General features: G+C 42.7%; 1 protein-coding gene across 2 annotated transcripts in view; it reads right to left on the bottom strand.

Moving 5' to 3' along the window:
* The window catches only part of LOC121269657 (sialic acid-binding Ig-like lectin 12), a 74886-nt gene extending 54640 nt beyond the window's left edge, over positions 1 to 20246 (bottom strand). For both annotated transcript variants that reach the window (XM_041174433.1, XM_041174434.1), the window contains exons 1-5: positions 20125 to 20246; positions 18961 to 19305; positions 12107 to 12409; positions 8502 to 8822; positions 3655 to 3756 (exon numbers count right to left, since the gene is read on the bottom strand). In XM_041174433.1, the coding sequence (XP_041030367.1) occupies positions 3655 to 3756; positions 8502 to 8822; positions 12107 to 12409; positions 18961 to 19305; positions 20125 to 20167 (1114 nt within the window). In that variant the 5' untranslated portion in view covers positions 20168 to 20246. The remainder of the gene's footprint in view (positions 1 to 3654; positions 3757 to 8501; positions 8823 to 12106; positions 12410 to 18960; positions 19306 to 20124) is intronic.
* Positions 20247 to 21400: the final 1154 nt, after the last annotated feature.

Raw genomic sequence — 21400 nt, 5'->3', positions numbered from 1 at the left:
CTGTATCAACCCAAACCTGCTGCATTCATTATGCATTCCTGGGGAAACACGCCGTTTCCATGGTGGACAGGCTCTCATTCACCTGTCAGGCCATCATGTCGCTGCTTCATCACACCGGGTGCCATATTTAAAGTGCAGCCACGCACACACCTCTCAGTGATGCCTGCCCAGAGTTGCAGAGAAGACAGGTTGGCCCTGAACGGAAAGAAGACTGCAGCCCTCAGGTTTAGTGATGAGCCCTTGAGCACATTTGGAGGCCTGCCATGATGTCCCCTAACCCCGCTCTGGCTATAGGAGGTGCAGCTACATTACCTCTCCGGCTTGGCAGACGATGGCAGTGGTGATCAGTGCCAATGCTTCACAGAAGAGGTTGGCCATCCAATGCAGATAGAGGACATATGATCTCAACTGTTCTGCCAGGGTAAGACAACCATCTCATCACTCTAAACTCATACACTCAAGCCCATCACATAGTAACTGGCATCTCACTCACTGCCAGCTCAAGGGATCTCACAACTCATTCTTTCACACACACCCTCAAACCTCCATCTGGCCTCAGCTGCTCTAGAGACTGCCTCCCCAGCCCTCACCATCTTGCGGCCACTTGGACAGATCAACTTGTGCCCCACACAGACCATGGGATACCCCCATTTCCCAGTGCAGACCTCACCTTGTAACCTCTTCCCTTGCCTGAGGCCACTTCTCCCCATTCCCCAAGCAAGCCTTCACCCCGCAGTCGTACAAAGCCACCCCTGCATTAAGGCTGGTCTGGTAGGTAGAAACTAGCCCGTGAGCCCCCTCCTAAAAGTGACATGGCATTGTCTGCGAAGCCTGGCGCTGATGACTGCGAGTGTTGACTGAACTAAACAAACCTCAAAATCTGAGCTAGGTGCACCTTGCCAGGTGCATGTCGCATATGCGTTGGAGTGAAACGGGTGGATGATCCAGCTCGAGGGGATGAGTCCAGTGGGCTAGCCTTACAACGATATGCAGATGTAATACAATGAGGTTCCCGATGTCCGATGACCTGCCATTGATGGGCCGAGCGGACGATGGCAACGGTTTTTGGCCTTCTCATGCTGCCAAACATGCCCGATGCCAATGGGCATGGAAAATTCCACCCCTAGACATTGAAATTTGTGGACAAACGCTTAGCACGTTTACGTGATATTTCTTTGTCTACTGCTTTCATTGGTGTTATACCATTTAAAGCACAAAAGGTTAATACTTTCATTGAAGCAGTTGACAAAGGAATGCCATCCAAATATGTTACATGTTTGACTATAAATTGCCAATAAACTTTGTGTTGAGGCTATTAGTTCTGGTGACATTTTGGGCATCTATACTTTTTTGAGAGAGTCGTGATATTAATGTTGAAGGAGCCTAAAGAAAGGATGAGAAATAGCAAGAATTCGTGGTCAGATGACATCACACTTTGGTTATAAGGGCCTGTAAATGGCTGGAGAAAGGAAACACAGAGGGAGGCAAGGCATTCCACATTTTAGAGGTTTTGAGGTGATAAGTTTTGATTTCGATACACTTTCTATTCTCAGCACTGATGGTGTATGTAGGACAGTGTATTTGGATCTTAAGAAGACCAAGAGGGCAAAGTTGAGTTTGGTACCAGTAACAAAATGATAAGCAATCACAACACATGTAAAGTTAAATAGTTTCTGCTGTACAACAACAAAAAGCTCCAGCAGCATTGCTGCAATTTAAACTTTAATTCCACTGCAGGGATTTATTAGTCTGAGAGACTGATAAAGCTGTTTTTACATAGGATCACATGTTACAATATAGCAAAAGGCTATTTTCCCCAATTAATTTTGTTCCAGTGTTTTTCTCCATATGACCTATTCCCACTCTTCTGCTCATTCTCCATGTTCTTTAATATCCCTCTTTTTCAAGCAATTATATAATTTATTTTTAAAATAATTCAAGGGTTCTATTCCAAAATGGTTTTGGGAGGGAGTTCCACATCTGAAGCAGCCACTATGAAAAACTAATTTTTTCTGAGAACTTCCCCTTCAACTTTTTGTGCCTAAATTAAACTTTGTCATCTCAATACTGCCTCAGTGAACAGGTGAGACAATCTCTCATTATTTAGCTTACCATAATCCTCTTTCAGAACAATCTTAATCTCCTCAGCTTCAGTTAAAAAAGCCCTTTCTTCTTAAGCTTCCTCATATTTGTAACTCTTCATTCTGATAACATTCCAGTGATTCTGGATTGCACCTTCACCACCACTTTTTTTTTCCCCACTTCCTGTAATAGCAGCTCAAATCTACACACAATGCTCTAACTTCAGCCAACAGTTCAACATTACCTTTTTTCTATTCTATGATTCTGGATACAAAAACAAGGGTTTATTTACAGTTCTTTGGCCTGTTTGTGAATTAAATTACTTGTGATCTGCTTTGTTCTGCTCCGCTAATCTAAAATACTTCCATTAAACTACTCTAATTTTTACTTCAAAAATGTTTGAACTCAATTTGTTTCTGCATTGAATTGCATCTGCTCTCTACATCCCAATCCTGTTAAACCTATATTTTGCAATATTTCATAATTCTGATCACAATTTTCCATATCTTTCAACATCAGGTGATCAATCAATTTTGACATTCTTTCTTCAATTCCCGTAAACAGATCATTTATAAATATAGTATTACTAATAATGACCCAATATCGATCTCTATGGAATACCAGTCAATTCGAGTCCAAGAAATTTCCTTTTATCTTGACCCTTTGCTTTCTGCTCTCTGATGTTTCCTGGAGCTAATTATAAAAGTCATTGCCTTTTGGATGAAGCTCTTTATGACAGCTTAATAAATGTATTTTGAAAATCCAAATAACTTGCATCCATTGCAACTCCTCTCTGTTGTTAAAGAATACTATGAGCTGGTTCAAGCATAACCTGTCTCTTAGAAATCCGTGTCAACTGGCCCTGGTTAACTCCTCCTGTAATGTAGATTCCAGTAGTTTACTAATATGTGCAACACTAAATTACAGCTTTATCTTCATTTTGAAGAAGGGTATTGATTTTGTCACCTTCCAGTCATCTGGCATAATTCTCTTGACCAATGAGTTAGAAAATTGTCAAAACCTTTAACACTACTTTTGCAGCTTCCCTCAGTATTCTGTTACGTGCTCCTTTCTGTTCCTTTGATTTGTTTGTCTTTAGTTTGAATACAGTGCTATTTCTAATTGCATATTGGAGAACATTACAGGGATAGAAATATTAGAGTACAGTCACTTTTACCTCCTGTATCATAGTCCAACCATGACTACTAAATATTTCCTATTCAGGAATTAATAGAAAATGTTGGTTTCACAATTGCTGCAAAATAATATAACAATCCACTTTATTACCTAATTTTCTGGTATAGCAAAGAATCACTCTGGTATAACATCTAGGATACAAGTGATGAAAGTGTTTTAAAAGATTTTTTATAAAGCCCTAGCTTGGTATGAGCAGCCTACATAACAGTGAGAGACTGGGACATGAAAAATAACCTGATAAGCAAGAACATTTACAAACACATTGCAAAAGGCTAGAGTCACACCGGCTAGTGAAAACCACATCATTTTACAGTTTGCTATTGATGTCAATGGTAAGGTTAACACCTACAACCAAAGACTTATTTTAAGTTTTACCTTTCATTTGCCTCTTGCAGATCAGACATAAGCATATTGTTACCACAACGCTGAACCCAATAACAGAAATGGCTGGAACTAGAATGAGAAGCAATGGATCAACTGTAAAAGAGATAATAAATCGAAATGAAATCACAATTATTGACAAGAATCACAACACATAAACAGAATTTGAAGCGCTTGGGTATATTACTGAAAGGCATGAATAAATGGTATATAAATGCAATTCTTAATTTTCTTCCTTTGACAACAGCATAACCATTTTCTTCACAAATCACAAGGTTTGTGCCTAACACATATTGCAGTTAATAGATAAAACTGCAGCATCTTTACTTTCTATTTGCTTTACCCAACATTAAAAAACACTGTAGGAAAGCAAAGTGTTGATGTTATGGCTAAAAACAAATATGCATTAATCCATAAGCAGTTAATCATTGATCAAGGCCAGAATTTTCTACTCCAGGCCTAAGACCAGTGGCGAGACTGGGGAGTTGGAGTGAATTCTGCGGGAGAGCAGGGCAGGTGTACATGCCAAATCGTACACTGTTTACTTAATTAATTATGCAGCCACAAGGTTCACATCGAGTCTCGTAGGAGGGCAGGCAGGAAGTTGCGTGCCCCACCATTATGTCCAGATGGCATATTTAAAAGGCACCTAGACAGCCATTCAGTCACCACACCAAGACCTTTGGATTTTGGCATGTCATCTATGAGAAGGCAACAAGCTCCAGCCCCAAACTTCAGTGATGCCTCCCTGGAGATTATCCTCCAGGTCATCGAGGAAAGGCAGGGGATCCTCCTTCCGAGGGATATCAGCAGGAGGACCTCCCATCTGACTGCAGCAGCCTGGGAGGAGCTCACCAGGGTGGCCAGCGCCTGTGGGGTTCACAAGAGGACAAGCCTTGCAGTACAGGAAATGGGTGAATGATCTCACCCGCTCTGCTAGGGTAGGTGAACTATCTACTCTCCAAACTTACATCGGAAATGATTTTTTTCTCATCTTTCATGGGACATGGGCATTGCTGGCTAGGCCAGCATTTTCATTGCACATCCCTAATTGCCTTGGAGAAGATGGTGGTGAGCTACCTTCTTGAACTGCTGCCATCCATGTGGCATAGGTACACCCACAGTGATGTTTGGGAGGGTCTTCCAGGATTGTGACCCACCAGCAGTGAAGGGACAACAGTGCAGCTCCAAGCCATGATGGTGTGTGGCTGGGAGGGGAGCTTGCATGGTGTTCCCTCGTTCCCTGTGCTTCTAGGTGATAGAGGTTGCAGGTTTAGAAGGTGCTATGAAAGGGACCTAGGTGTATTGCTGCAGTGCAGCTTGTATCTGGTACACACTGCTGCCGCTGCATCGGTGGCAAAGCAAGTTAATGTTGAAGGTGGTGTATGGGGTGCCAATCAAGCAGGATACTTGGTCCTGGATGGTGTCCAGCTTCCTCATTGTTGTTGGAGCTGACTCATCCTGGCAAGTGGAGAGTATTCCATCACACTCCTGATGTGTGCCTTGTAGATGCTACATATGCTTTGATGAGTCAGGAGGTGAGGTATTCTCCACAGGATTTCCAGCCTCCGGCTGCTCTTCCATCCAACATGTTAATGCTCAATCCATCTATCGTTATGCAGGACAAGATGGGGCAAACATGAGAGAGAGAGACGGGAGGTGGAATAATAGAGCTATTCATTCACGCAATTTGAGCAGAGGCTCCAGAGCTGGCAGGGAAGAAAGAGACTGTGTCTGCACCGATGGCGAGTTTGGCTACCCCCAACAATCCAATGAGAAAGCAGAGACTTAGGACAAGAGAGTGTGATGTCTGTAATGTCTGAGCCAGCTTATGCAGCCACTCATTCCAGGTGACAGTAGGAAGAGGGGGAGACCAGGGTCCTCCAGTGAAGAAAGCCCCAGCCTCACTGCCCACCCGACCACTGGCCACCTCAGGGGATAAAGCAGACCCTTTCACACCTGTCACAGCATCCACCAGCACAGAGAAACACACATCGGTGGGACATTGCTCAAGAGTAGGCTCAGGGTCACTCACTATTGGTCACTCACTGACACGTCTTCAGGCGGAGCAGTGAGAGCCAAAGTCTCTGGTGCCTCGAGGTCTCCACAGAAAGGTTGGCGGCCGCCTTGGAGACCCAGGCCCAGCAGAATGCAAAGTTTCTGCTGGATATGTGCTCAGACCTGCATTCCATCACTCTAGCCATGGCTATGTTTCAGCAATGCCTAGGTGAGAGGGGAATGAGGCACCTCGACCTTCCTCCAGGTGCTCCTTCTTCTCAAGGAGTCAGGAAGGGCCCTTGGGCGCTTAAAGGGAGGAGCAGAAGACCCTTAGCAGGTCAGGGCCCTCCAGGTCTTGGGCTTCCAGAGGACACCCGCCCAAGTCATATGAGACAACAGGGCATAGCAGTCAGCAGGCAGCTTCCACCTCTGCTGTGGATGTACCTAGATGTCGTTGTAGAGTTAGAAAAATTAATAAGTTTGGAATGCACAACAGGGTACACACTCATTGTATACAATTTTGGCACTTGTAAATATATGTTAGCTTGCATCAATTGGAAGTCTCCTGGATTCATTCTTGCTGCCAGTTTTTTCAAAGGCTGCGCGCACTCCAGGTGAAGGACATCCTGAGGGGCCAAGAGTGTGTGTTCCTCCCCCTAATACATGCCTGCAGATAGAGACATCGTTCTTTGACAAGGGTGGTGAGAGCCTTGTGTGAGAAGCCTCCGACTCACACTATTCCACTCTTCTCCACTGCCCTCGAGATTCTGCAGAGAGACTTTTGCCTTGTTATAACCAAAAGGCTAATCACATGAGCCCTTGTCAGGCAAGTACATTCCCTCGGAAGCTGGAGGTTTGCAGTTGCCAGTTGGCTGTCCTTCAGCTGCATGTCCCTTGTAGGCATCCCCCTCCATCGCACCCTTCATCTCTAACTCTGGCTGGAGCTGATGGAAAATGGTTCAGAGCGAATGGCAGCTCTACATCTTGCTGGGATCTCATTGTAATGAGAACCCTCAGGGTCAGACCTGCTGCCGTGTGAGCTTCACCAAACAGTGAGGATTTCAGAAGAACAAAGCTCTCATGCAGTCGCCCCACGATTATTAGAGTTTCCCATTAGTTGTCCAGTTCTGCTGACCTTCATCTCCACCCACCTGAGAACACCCTCCTCCCATCTCAATTTTTTTGACAGTTGGACATTGAGGACACAGCCTTTCTGGTGAGCTTCCTTGGTTCCATGATGGTGCATGTAACCTTTCAAATTCTCTCCACAACCCTTTACCCTCCCCCTGTCACCTGCCAACTTCCTCCCCCATCACCATTGACCCCACCATACCACAATGTGACCTTTACTCTCCCTTTTGTTACCCTTGAACATCCCCCTACATCACCTTGGACCTTATAACCATTAACCTGGAAATGCCTTCCCTCCCCGGTGAGCGCATATCGGTCACAATGCCCATCCTGATTCTGCGTACTCCCATTATCCACCATTCTTGTCCCCATTAAAGACCCTCCCGATGAGAACTATACATGCCATGCCCACACCATGACCCTCCCTACTGCATCCCACTTCCCCCTTTCACTGTCACCATCCCTCCGTTCCATCAACACTCTCAGTTCATCCCCAGGACTCCGCTAATGACTCCACTGAGCCCTATCTATAAAACACTCCCTCCTTCCCCACTCGCACCCTCCCTTCCCCGCTCACATTCAGAATCACAGAATCACACATCTGCACCGACACATTGTCCCTTCCCTGTACATACCTCCCTTCCCCACTCACACACCTCTTCCCCACTCAAACCCCTCTTCCCCGCTCACAACCCCTTCCCCTGCTCACACCCACTTCTCCACTCACACCCCCTTTCCCACTCACACCTCCCACCACTCATACCCCTTCTCTGCTCACACCCACTTCCCCACTTACACACTCCTTCCCCATTCACAGCCCCTTCTCCCTTCACACACCCCTTCCCCGCTCAAACCCATCCCTGCTCATATCCTCCTTCCTTGCTCACACTCCCTTACCCACTCACACCCACTTCGCCTCTCACACCCCTTCCCCACTCACACAGCCCTTTCCCCACTCAAACCCCCTTCCCCGCCCACACCCCACTTCCCTGCCCATATCCCCCCTTCCTCGCTTGCACCTCCCTTCCCCGCCCTCATACTTACTCACACCCCCTCTTCCCCACTCATACCCCTCCTTCCTCCCTCAGACTCGCCCTCTCTTTTAGCCTTCAACATCCCCCTCCCCCATCCCCCCACCACATTGCATATCATCATCTGTGGTCCTCACCAATGGTGCAGACTGACCGGTAAGTCCTATAAGTTTCCTTTGCCGGGTGCATGCCATGTTTGTTAAGTCAGATAACTGGATGGCATAATTTCCTACTGGGCAGAAGATTTGATGGGGTCACAAGATTCCTGTCTGTTGGCCTGGTAATGAGCATTCACGAGATGCAAAATGGACTCCCGATGATCTTCAGCGAGAAAGTAGACCTGCCATTCACGCACCATGAAAGTTGAGAGAACACAATTCTGACCTGATTTCCTGATGCCAGGAAACTGATTGTTGGATTTTCACCACATCTCCTCCCCCATTCACCACGATTCCCACTAATGGTGAGAGGGGAAGATTCTGCCCCATCTTTTTGGGAATGGGATGTGCTATTTATTATACAAGTTCAGTTTAAAATAAAATACATATTACAACCCTACTAATTCTGAGACCAAGAAAGAAGATACTTGACATAATCAATCTATGCTCTCATTTTCTAAAAGCAGTTTTTCTTTAACAGACATTGAGATCTTTACACATGCATTATTACACCTATGTTTACCTTTCTCATTGGCTTTTATCCAAACGCTTGCATTTCTCCAGCCGTAGCTATTGTTTGCCATACACCAGTAGACTTCTCCATCTGTAGACTGGTAATTTGTTATCTTCACTTTGGAACTATTTAATTCAGCTGTGGATTGTAACATCTCAGTGTAGTTTTCACTGTTCTTCCCCCAGATCACAATGGAGGCTGGATGACTATCTACAGAGCATCTCAGTTCCAGGAAGGAGTCCATAGGGACAGTGATGGGGCTATTGTTCCAAGGCTGGTAACTATCACTGTTGTTCAACCTGTACATTATTGTGAGATTTTGTGGTCCATCTAACAGTAAAGATAATGTACACTTAATTTTATATAGAAACCACATATAATTAATACATATGTAGATGCAGCTAGTTAACAAGGACCTGCATTTACGTGGCATTTCTGACATCACAAGGTGATTCACAAGAGTGTAATCAGACAAAAATAAACATCGAGTTGAAGTTGAAAGTATTTGGAAGAGTAAATAAAAGCTGAGTCACAAAGGAAGATTTTTGGAATTGTCTTTAAGGAGCAGAGATTAGTTTAGGGAGAGAATTGCAGAACATAAGGCCTAGAAAGCTGAGGTGATGGCTAGCAATGGTGGGGCGAAGAGGGTGGTGGATATACAAGGTCAGAGTTGGAGAAATGTGGAGTTCTTACAGGATTGTATGGCTGGAAGAGGTTACAAAGATGGGTTGGAGCAAGACCATGGGGTCAATTGAACATGAGAATGAGAATTATAAAATTGAGCTATTGATGGACTGGGAATGAATACAGGCTAATGAGCACAGTGAGTGTGAGGGTGGAACTCAGTATAGGTTAGGGTACATACAGCAGAGTTTTGAATGTCCTCAAGTTTACGAGGAGGTGAAAAGTGGGGAGCTGGCTGGCCAGGACAACACTGGAATAGTCGAGTCTGGAGGTAACAAAAAAATGAGGGTTTCTGTAGCAGATGAGCTGAGGAAGAGGCAGAGACAGGCAATATTATGAGGCTGGAAGTAAGGGGTCATTGTGATGGAGGGGATATGGGGTTGGTAGCTCAGCTCAGCATCAAATAGAATGGCAACATGCAAAATGTCTGCTTCAGCCTTAGACAGTAACAAGGGAGGAGGATGTAATTGGTGAAGAAGGAACAGAAATTTTGACAGGGGTCTAAAACAATGGTATCAGTCTTTCAAATGTTTAGTTGGAAGAAGTTGCAGCTCCTCTAGAGCTGGATCTCAAACATGCAATCTCATATTAAAGAGGTGGTGGGGGAATCAGGTGATAGGATGGTAAATTCAAGCTGGGTGTTGTTAGCATGCAAGTGGAACCTGATACCATTTCTTCAGCTAATGTCAGCAATGTAGGTGAGAGATAGGAAGATTTCAAGGATAGATCAATGCGGATACCAGATATAATTGTGTAGAGTAGTTAAGAGTGGGACCAGATGAGTACAGTCCCAATGGATGAGTGGTTTTTGAGGAGTCTGATGTGGTTCACTGTGTCACAGGTTGTGCAAAGGTTGAAAAGAATGAGAAGGGATAGTGCACCAGGGTTACAGTTATAGAGAGTGTCATTTGTGACTTTGATTTAGCCCATTCCAGTGCTCTGGAACCCAAATGGAGAACTTCAAAGATGCAGTTGGTTATGGTTATGGGAAGCAATATATTTAAAGACTTTGGAGAGGAAAGGAAGGTTGGAAACATGGTCATGGGTGGATTTTTGAGGAGTGGTGACCAGATCAGAATTGGTAATGCATGGTTAACCCAGTTGTGCATCATATACATTTGCACCTATTGGACTTGAAGCACTGAAGATAGTCACTATACCAGGAGAACAATCAAGTTGGGAGAGACTATTTTGGACAAGAGCATAGCTGAGGGTGTGATTGATCAGATCTATTGCTGAAGAAATAGTGTGGCTAATGCAGGGGCAAAGGCTGGACAGTTAGGAATTTGAAAGTGCCATTGTAATGAGTTAAGGGGAAGTTTTTCCACAAGTGGACATAGAAGTAGGTGGGGTTAGAAGTGAAAGGAGGATGTGAGCGGTATAGGATACATGGAAGTAATTAGAGATGACCTTGGCTGTGTTTGGGATAGTGAGAATGGGGAGGCTGCATGAGATGGCAATATTGAGTAGTAGTTGTTATTATGAAAGAATATATGGAAGGAGAAGTTAAAGGAAGATAGGAGGACAGTAAACTCAGAGGAATAAGATCAAGATAGATTAGTGAGACAAAAATTGAAGTCACTGAGGATGAGAAGCTACTGCAAAAGTTGAAGGAGGAAAGGAGTGGGGCTTTAGGAGGTGGCAGATTGTGAAGATTTTAAAGAGGAGGCATGAGGCTAGAACAAGGAAAGGCTTCAGTAGGGGGCAAGGAATCATCCAAATTTTCATCAAGGGCATGAGGTCAATGCAATCGTACATAATATGGTCATGGGCAGCAAGGGCTTTGTTTACAAATGAAAATATGTTTTGAGGGAGTTGTGGAGAGGGACGGGGATAATTGAACTGCTTGAAGAGTTCACAAAGTCAGTACAGGACAGGAAAGAGGTTGGCAGCATTAGCCCTCAGCAGGTGCACTGGGTGAGAAGATAGGCAAAGAGAATGAGGCACAGCAGTTGAGTTTGTGGTTCATAAAGAGGCAGTAATTTGTCTAGATATGGCCTGCACAGATTATTGAAAGGCAAAGAGGGAAGCTATGGGTTTGCCTAAGAAGGACTTAAGCCTGGGAGAGCAACAGGAGAGTAAGAAGAAAGAGGAATAGTGGAAGGTTGGTGTTGGGAGTTGGATGAATAAAAGCACCCAGGAGATGAGAAATGAAAGGATGTATGACTGAATAACAGGAAGAATGAGAGACAGGAGAAGAGGGCCCAAGAGAGGTAAAGAAAAGAGAAAGAAAAAGGAAGATAGAAATAACAGGTCTGGGTCTGGAACGACGGACAAAATGAACACAGAGGAAATCCCATTCCTGACATGAAGCACTTATCCTATGAAGAAATGGCAAACAGGTTGGGCCTATACTTATTGGAGTTTAGAAGGATGAGAGGTGATCGTACTGAAACATAGAAGAACTTGAAGGGACTTGACAAGGTAGATACCTGGAAGCTGGTTCCTCTTGTCGGGGAGACAAAGGGGCTTAGTTTAAGGATAAGAGGTCTACCTTTTAAGACAGAGATGAGGAGAATTTCTTTCTTTCAGAGGATCATTAGACTGTGGAATTCTCTTCATCAGAAAGTAGTGTGGGCTGGATCTTTAAACTTATTCAAGGCTGAGTTCAATAGATTTCTGATAGACAAGGGGGCCAAGGGTTATGGGGGCAGGCAGGAAAGTGGAGTTGAGATCACAACCAGATCAGCCACGATCATATTGAATGGTAGAGCAGGCTCGAAGGGCTGAATGGCCTACTTCTGCTCCTATAATCCTATGTTCCTATGTTCCTATGAAATTCAGATTACAAAAGCATGGGACACATACATATGTCCTGGTTGAAAATGGAGAATAGGGAGGAGACAATAAGAGGGAGTCCAAAGTTAAAGTAAGCATTAGAATTACAGAGAATAATACAAAATATTCAAAATGTTAAAGATCATACTCACACATAACATGTAGTTTGATTTTATTTGTCACTGGCTGTCTAAAAGTCACATGGTTTATCTGACATGTACAGACAGTTCCATGGTCAGTCACTTTAGGGATGAACTCAAGCTGGCTGGTAGCAACAGATGTACCATTAACAGTTATTTTTGAAGTCGGTGTAGTGTTGTTTGCAAAGCCATTTATTCCATAACATGCCCACGTAAAGGAGATATCCCCAGAATTCAACCTCTTGATAGAGCAGGTCAGACTGGACTTCTGTCCAGCAACCAAAGTGCCATCCACAGTGGAAACTTCAGGGGGTTCTGAGAGAGAGGAAAAACATAATTTGTTAATTCGGTAAAATGGAGTCACATCAGTATTTAAGTAACCTACCCTTTAGATTAAAGGAATCAAGGAACAAAATGTGTCTTGGAGAATTCCATTAATGTTACTCTAGATCACTGCCCAATTAGGATCTTATATTGTAATTTGTAAATAGCAATCATTTGATCAGAGTAACTTACAAACCATAGTCCTATGCTCTACTTTACCTACTGAGCAACATTAAAGCCACACTAAGACTACTTAATGGTGGATTAATGGCAGCACAAGCTTGAGCTACAAGATTGTTTGTTGATATTGGGATTCTTCTCTGCGACTAACACCAAATTAATATAAGGTACTTTCAATAATGTAGATGGTATATTCCATTACTTCAAGCTTACCCTGTGAACAGTTATTTTGTGTGCAATTCCCCTGATGTGACATTCTGTAGTTCCATTCCAGTGACATCAAGAATGGGCACATAAAGGGAGGTGGTGGTGTAGTGGTATTGTTACTTGACTGGCATTCTAGAAACCCAGGGTAATGCTCTGGGGACCCAGGTTTAAATCCCACCTCGGCAGATGGTGAAATTTAAATTCAATAAAAACCTAGAGTTGAAAGTCGGATAATAACCACGCAACCATTGCCGATTGCCATAAAACCCATCTGGTTCACTAATGTCCTTTACAGGAGGAAATCAGCTGCCTTTACCTGGTCTGTCCTACATGTGACTCCAGACCCACAGCAATGTGGTTGGCTCTTAAAATACCCTCTGAACAAGGGTAATTAGGGATGGGCAATGAACGCTGGCCTAGCCAACGACACCCGCATCCCATGAATGAATAAAAAAAAATGCAGGGATATCCAGGAGCCTTTTGCAAAAGATAGAGCCTAACACAACGGAAGCTTATTGGAAAACTTCAGCACACTGCCACTGACTTCCATCCGTTAATGTCACAGGACAGAAATCAGGTGTAATTTGCAATTTTCCATGTTGCATGGAAGGCCCCCTCAAGGCGACTTGGCTTTAGAAAATTCTGTCCTTTTAGCTTTCAACTTTGATGACATGACTGCAAATTTAGTAGCATTCACCTCCTATCAATGATCTTTTTTATCATAAAATAAACCTAGCATGTTCACTATTTATAAATAGAATTGCTTGGCATCTTGGATTTTAAAGCTTGAGAGAATATTTTTTCGTGCAAAATATTTATGGATGTGTTGACCATCTGTTAAATAGTTTCTTTGAACATGAGCTCTTATACATCAATAGAGATCAATTTCATAAACGCATGGGGCCATATTTTTAAATGGTCGCAGAGGTGATACCAGAGGCAAACAGGCCCTTCACCAGGAGGCAGGCCAGTTTGTCAGCATGCTTTGCCTCTAGGCAATTTTTAAACATGCCGGTTCGGTGTGGGGGTGCAGGGGGAGGGGGGAGATGCTGGGGGTGTCTGCTACCTGCCTGAAAGTGTCAGGTTGTTAATTAAGTCCCTTAAGATGCCTTTTTGGGCCACTGTGCAATCAGGAATACAGCAATTTTCCAATTGGCTCTTGGGGCCCATGTTGAGGCCAAATACCAGCTGATGAATGTGCACAGACTCCTGGTGACAGAGCAGGGGTTCAGCCTCCATCTTTCCTCTGAACACCCCCTTCCCCCAAGGCCACAAGTGGAAGAGGACCATCATGGCCACAGGCATCTCCTCCACAATTGCAGCCTGGAAGCTGTGGCCTCTTCTTACTTTTAAGTCATTAAGAACTCTTTAGAGGGCATCTTAGCCACTAATTGATCTGCACTTCAAAAATTGGATCAGGCATTGGACACATGCAGCGAGGGGCCAGGACGCAAAAATGTACCCGTGTCGGGGTCCCGAACTCAAACAAAAATTCAGCCCATGATGTGTGAGTTTATGTTCTTTTTTCCTAGTCACATGCCACAGTTGTGAATCAAACATTGTGGGCACGGAATTTCTTTAATTGATTTCAATAGGTGCTTTTATAATGTATTACACTTGCATTAGTATAAAACTTTTAATATAGCAAAACCTCCCACGTGCTTCACAGAACAATATTGAACAATATTTGACGCTGAGTCATGTAAGCAGATATTAGGACAGGTGATCAAAAGCATCACAAAAAAGGCATGTTTTAAGAATTGTTTTAAAGGAGGAAAGATAAAAGAAATTTCTAGAACTTAGACCCTAGGCAATGAACAACACAGCAGCCAATGTTGAGGCAAAGCAACTGAGGATGGACAAATGGTTAGAACTGAAAAAACACAGAGTCCTGAATCTTCTGGTCAGCGTGCAGGAGCAGGCCCCACTCACCGACAAGCAAAATGGCATGTGGGGATGTGAGCTGGACATTCCGACATTGCTGTGTGTCATTCTGATCTTCAGTTCGGCGGGCGCACACAGGAGTTAGCTGCGCACCCGCTGAACTGTCAAAGGCCTATTAAGGCCATTATTAAACTAAGTGAAGTAGTTGTCTGGGCTGCTCATCCAACTCTAAGGTTGGTGGGCAGGTGAAGAGCCCAGGCACCTTCGCATTTATCATGAAATCTCATCCACGGGTGGGATGAGGTTTCATGAATTGTTTGAAAATCCAATAAAATTTTTTAAATAAAATTCATTGATATGTCCCAGTTCATGTGACACTGTCACATGAGGGGACATGTCAGAATATTTTTTTTTCTTTATTTTAATTTTTCAAAATCAACGTAATCCCCCGAGGCAGCTCCGTGCCTCAGGGAGATTTCTGTGCTCTTTCGCACGCATGCCTTAATTGGCCCACCCACATAAAATGATGGTGGGCAGCCGATCGCAGGCGCTGATTGGCTGTTTGCCTGCCCGCGCCTGCTCCCACTCAGCACCCCCCCAATGGGGAAAAAATTCTCCCCAGAGTTTTCAGATTGTTGTTGGGCTGGAGTAGGTTACAGAGATTGGGACGGGTAAGGGCACGGATGGATTTGAAGAAAAGGATGAAATTTGGAATTCAAGCATTGGTGAATTAGGAGCCTACATTGGTCAGCAAGCACAAGGGCGATGGGGAAACGATATTTGGTGTGAATTAAGTTACGCATTGCACAAGATCCCTCACGATAGATGCGGGCATTTTTAAGCTACAAATGTGCACAATTTAACCAATAAAATAAAAAAAGCTCTCATAGAATCAATGAATAATTAACAGAAAATGATACATAGTCCAAATGTATGCTGCAAGATATGAAACTCAAAAGGAAATAATTATCCCAAACTATTATAGAGATCTATGAATAACTACAAATGGCATCAGCAAAGCTATTTTGAAGAACTGCACAAGCTTCTTGCCAGTGCAGCTAAAATTGATTGTCTTCACTGAGAATTGAGTTTCAGATCTGCATGTGTAACACGCATATTACCACATTAATTAATTATTATTCATTAGGGTATTACTTCTCCTGTATCCAGATCTGCATTTTATGTTGCCATAAACATTGTGAACAGGTTGTGATTCCTGAAATGACTATTTTAGCCTGAAGCTGTACTCTTTACATGGCAAGTCTCATATTTGCTATCTGAAATTCCCTGCCTGATGTTTCCTTATAACTGGCAATTTATCTTACATTTGTCCAATTTCATTGGAGTTTTTTGATTATATAAGAACATATAGGAGCAGGAATAGGCCATTCAGCCCCTCAAGCCTGCCCAGCCATTCAATAAGATCATGGCTGATCTGCCCCAAGCCTCAATTCCTCTTTTGTGCCAGCTCCTCTTAGCCCTCAACTCCCCAATATTTCAAAAATCTATCTAGCTCCTCTTTAAATACTTGCATTGATCTAGCCTCCACAACTCTCTGGGGTAGAGAACTCCAGACATTCACTACCCTCTGAGAGAAGAAATTTCTTCACATCTTAATTTTAAATAGCGTCCACATATTCTGTCACTATGTCCCCTAGTTCGAGATTTCCCCACTAGTGGAAACATCTTCTCAACCTCTACCCTGTCAAGCCCCCTTAGAATCTTCTACGTTTCAATATGATCACCCCTCATTCTTCTAAACTCAAATGATTAAAGGCCTAACCTGTTAAAGCATTCTTGATAAGTCAATCCCTTCATCCCAGGAATCATCCTAGTGAATCTCTTTTGAACTGCCTCCAATGCCAGTAAATCCTTTGTTAAACATGGGGACCAATACTGTACACAGTACTCCAGGTGCAGCCTCACCAACACCCTGTACAGTTGTGAAAAGACTTCCCTATTTTTAAACTCCAACCCCCCCCCCCCCCCCCAGCAATACAGGCCAAAATTACATTTACCTTCTTAATTACTTGCTGCATCTTCATGCTAACTTTCTGTGTTTCATGCACAAGAACACCCAGATCCCTCTGTGCTGCACTTTTTTGGAGTCTCTCTCCATTTAAATTATAGTCTGCCTTTTGATTTTTCCTACCAAAGTGTGTGACCTCACAATTTCCTACATTAAACTCCATCTGCCAAGCAAAAAGCCCACTCATTCAACCTGTCTATATCCACTTGTAGATTCCTTATGTCCTCATCACACCATGCCCTCCTACCTATTTTTGTAACATCAGCAAATTAGGATACATTACACCCTGCCCCCTCCTTCAAGTCATTAATATAGATAGTAAATAATTGTAGATAGTAAATAGGACTGATCCTTGTGGCACTCCACTAGTTACATCTTTCCAAACTGAAAAAGGTCCATTAATCCCAACTCTCTGTCTTCTGTCAATCCATGCTAACACATTTTCCCCAATATCTTGAGCAATCTTGTGCAATAACTTTTATGTGGCATCTTATTGAATGCATTATGGAAATTCAAATACACTGCATCTACTGGTTCCCCTTTATCAAATCTGCTTGTTATATCCTCAAAGAACTCTAGCAAATTTGTCAAATATGATTTTCTGTAATGAAACCATGTCGACTCTGTTTGATTGTGTTAATATTTTCTAAGTGTCCTGCTATTTATTCCTTAATAATGGACTCTAGCATTTTCCCAACGACAGATGTTAGGATCACTGGCCTATAGTTTCCTGCTTTTTGTCTCCCTCCCTTCTTAAACAGGGGCGTCACATTAGTGGTTTTCCAATCTGCTAGGACCCTCCTGGAATCTGAAGGGTTCTGGAATATTTCGACCAATGCCTCCACTATCTCTGCAGCCACTTCCTTTAAACCCTTGGATGCAGGTTATCAGGTCCTGGCGACTTGTCTGCCTTTAGTCCCATTGGTTTGTCAAATACTTTGTCCCTCATGATAGAGACTGTTACAAGATCTTTCCTCGCATTAGCTCCTTGGTTATCTGATATCTTTGGAATGTTAATAGTATCCTCCACCGTGAAGACCGATGCAAAATATTGATTTAAATTTCTTTTTATTCATTTGTGGGATGTGGGTGTCACTGGCTAGGCCAGCATTTATTTCCCATCCCTAGTTGCCCTTGTTCAATGGGCATTTTTAAGAGTCAACCACATTGCTGTGGGTCTGGAGTCACATGTAGGCCAGACCAGGTAAGGATAGCAGATTTCTTTCCATTAAGGACATTAGTGAATCTGATGGGTTTTTACAACAATCAGCAATGGTTTCATGGTCATCATTAGGCTTCTAATTCCAGATCTTTATTGAATTCAAATTTCACTATCAACTGTGGTGGAATTCAAACCTGGGTCTCCAGAGCATTACCCTGGGTCACTGGGTTACCAGTCTAGTGACAACGCCACTAGGTCACTGCCTCGCCCCCCATTTCTCTGTTCCCCCTTATCAGTTCTCCAGTCGCGTCCTCCAAGGGTCCCACGTTCACTTTACTACTCTCTTTCATTTTATATACCCATCGAAGCTCTTGCTGTTTGCTTTTAATATGTCTTGCCAACTTAATTTCATAATCATAATTCATATGACTTGACTTTGATGAAGGGTTTGGACCAAAACATTGACCTAACTCTTCTCTTTACAAATGCTGACTGACCTGCTGTGTATTTTCAACGTTTCCAGGCTTTCTTTTTTTCATTTTATCAGTATATTGATTTTATATTATTGATCATATATGGAATAATGGAATATCTTTTGATATTTAGAATATTAACTGGCAATTGCAAGGCATTAGAGGACAATGTCTTGAAAAGCAGTTAAGGTAAGCAAGTGTGAAAATATACCCAATCCAGTAATCTTAAAAGAGTAGGCTTGAACAATTTTAAAACTAATATCTTGTGGTATGAATAGCATAGGACCATTGACAATGAAAAATACAAAATTCATTTCAGTGTTGGCCTTCATACCTCACCACTGACTCTACAGTGGTAAGTCATCATAAACTTGGTTTAGAAAACATTATTCAAAATAATAACACTGATTTATTCCTGATATTCTTCTAGGTAGCAATGCAATTTGCTTGGATAACCGGGTCCTTCATTGAGTGTGCTTGTTAATAATGAATGATTCCATAAATAGTTTGGTGAAAATGTCGCTGTATCCATAATTAATATAACCTCGGTACTGTAAATCCATAAATCATCACTTTCTACTTATTACAAAATATGCAAATACTTTACCATAAATCTGTATCCATGTTCCTTGCCCTGACCTCTCTAATGGTGGCTTGATATTCGGTACCTTCACAATACAGGTATAATTATAATCAGAGAGATCAGAAGAAAAGTTTTCAGTCTTCAGTGATGAAATACAGTGATTCAAACCACCCGGAGTAACATTAGGAATACAGGTCGAGTTGGTTCTTCCCATGGAAATATTAGACGCCCCTGGAGATCTCTTGTACCAGATTACATGGATCCAGTCACTATCAGTTCCAGCAAACATAAACGTACAGTTTATTGTGACTGACTCTCCTCTTAGGACACTGACCAGGCGCGGCTGAGTCACCTCCCAGATTTGGCCACCTGATGGAATAAGTAAGTTTGTCATTTTCAGTTTGGGTTTAGTTAATCATTCTTTCAAAATAAATGGGAAACATTAAAACATTATTAAACAATGCTGAATTGTTCACCTTTCTATTGGATCTAATGTAAAACAAAACACTGTTAAAAACACTTGCCTTTTCCCCGATTTCATTCTAAACTATGCAACGCTTTGTGACCTGGCACTGTGCAGTAATATTTTCTTCCTGTTTTGAACTTGTTTCATTTTATAAAACCAGGCGGATGTCACCATTATAATCTATGGGAGATCTCTGCTTCCAGATCTGTGAAGTAGCTGCTCTCCATCTGTTCAATGAATGAGCCACTTTTACTGAAGATCTACATTACTTTCAATAATCCGACTCTTATCACAGTGTGAAGATTGACAATCATTATACAAAGCATCATCTCAACCGAAATATAAATTGTACAAAGAGGCATTTAACCCAAACACCCTGATGTGGGCCTTGAACAGTGATCTTAATCGAATCATCTAAGTGGCATTCTCTGCCTGCAGCTCCACACTCTATAAAAATGCTGAAATATTCTAAACATAGGGAATCAAATGCTTCCAATATCCATACCGCAACTTCACGTTCATGTACAAATCTTTGAGAGCTTGGCCTAAATAGCCAAGTGGTTATGGTACTGGGTTTATAACCCTAAGATCAAAGAGTTCAAATCTCACAATGGCAAAACTATGAAACAATGTAACTTCATCTGAAACAGATGGAAACGTGTTTGTACTCGAAAGAGTTACATCTACTCGAAAGAGTTACAAATCTGAGCAGAGCAGCTTACCTCCTGTTTGTAAAATCAAAAGCAGCTTCAGCAAGAGTTGCATCTTTCAGAGTTTCTGAATGTTCCTAAAGCTGTTTAAACTCTGGACTAGGAACGAGTTATTCTGTGTTGGAGACATCAATGCGGACGCTCCGCCCAGTAATTAATTTGCATTTCAACCTGAAACCGGCAGAAACTGCGAAATGCCATGGGTTTTTGCGACCGTAAGGAAGGAAGTTACGTGGGAAGCGAACGAAGATTTTTTTTGTCTGTCTAACGGCTCTATTAAGTTCTACGTTGACGAGGATCTATACAAAAGAAAATTGAAGACCTACAGTCCGGGTCAAAGAATCCCGCCATCGTACTTCTGCTCCATAGTAGCTGATTCAGAGCTCTGAATACTGCTTGTACTACTTTTAACACCAATTAAAATACAGATGTGTTACAAGATTTAAAAACATGGTTTACATTGATTAAAATTACCATTCCGCCAATGAACACAGTTATTTTCTACCTGCAAACGCTTTTATAGAACGATTGTAAAAACAAAAAACTGCGGATGCTGGAAATCCAAAACAAAAACAGAATTACCTGGAAAAACTCAGCAGGTCTGGCAGCATCGGCGGAGAAGAAAAGAGTTGACTTTCGAGTCCTCATGACCCTTCGACAGAACTAAGTAGAAATAGGAAAGGGGGGAAATACAAGCTAGTTTAAGGTGTGTGTGTGGGGGGGGGGGGGGTGGGTTGGGTGGGGGGAGAGAAGTGGAGGAGGGTGTGGTTGTAGGGACAAGCAAGCAATGATAGAAGCAGATCATCAAAAGATGTCACAGACAACAGAACAAAAGAACATAAAGGTGTTGAAGTTGGTGATATTATCTAAACGAATGTGCTAATTAAGAATGGATGGTAGGGCACTCAAGGTATAGCTCTAGTGGGGGTGGGGGGAGCATAAAAGATTTAAAACTATTTAAAAATAATGGAAATAGGTGGGAAAAAGAAAAATCTATATAATTTATTGGAAAAAAAACAAAAGGAAGGGGGAAGAAACAGAAAGGGGGTGGGGACCTAAAGTTGTTGAATTCAACATTCAGTCCGGAAGGCTGTAAAGTGCCTAGTCGGAAGATGAGGTGTTGTTCCTCCAGTTTGCGTTGGGCTTCACTGGTGAAAAACCAACCAGAAATGCATCTCACACTCTTTGCATTCACTCAAACCGCATGGTAAGAAGCCAACATGAAGCCCAGTGAAGCCCAAAGCAAACTGGAGGAACAACACATCATCTTCCGACTAGGCACTTTACA

This window comes from Carcharodon carcharias, chromosome 25, assembly GCF_017639515.1.
Source record: "Carcharodon carcharias isolate sCarCar2 chromosome 25, sCarCar2.pri, whole genome shotgun sequence".
Classification (NCBI taxonomy): Eukaryota; Metazoa; Chordata; class Chondrichthyes; order Lamniformes; family Lamnidae; genus Carcharodon; species Carcharodon carcharias.
Note: the sequence above shows the minus strand (reverse complement) of the source record. Positions and strands in the feature narration are given on the sequence as shown.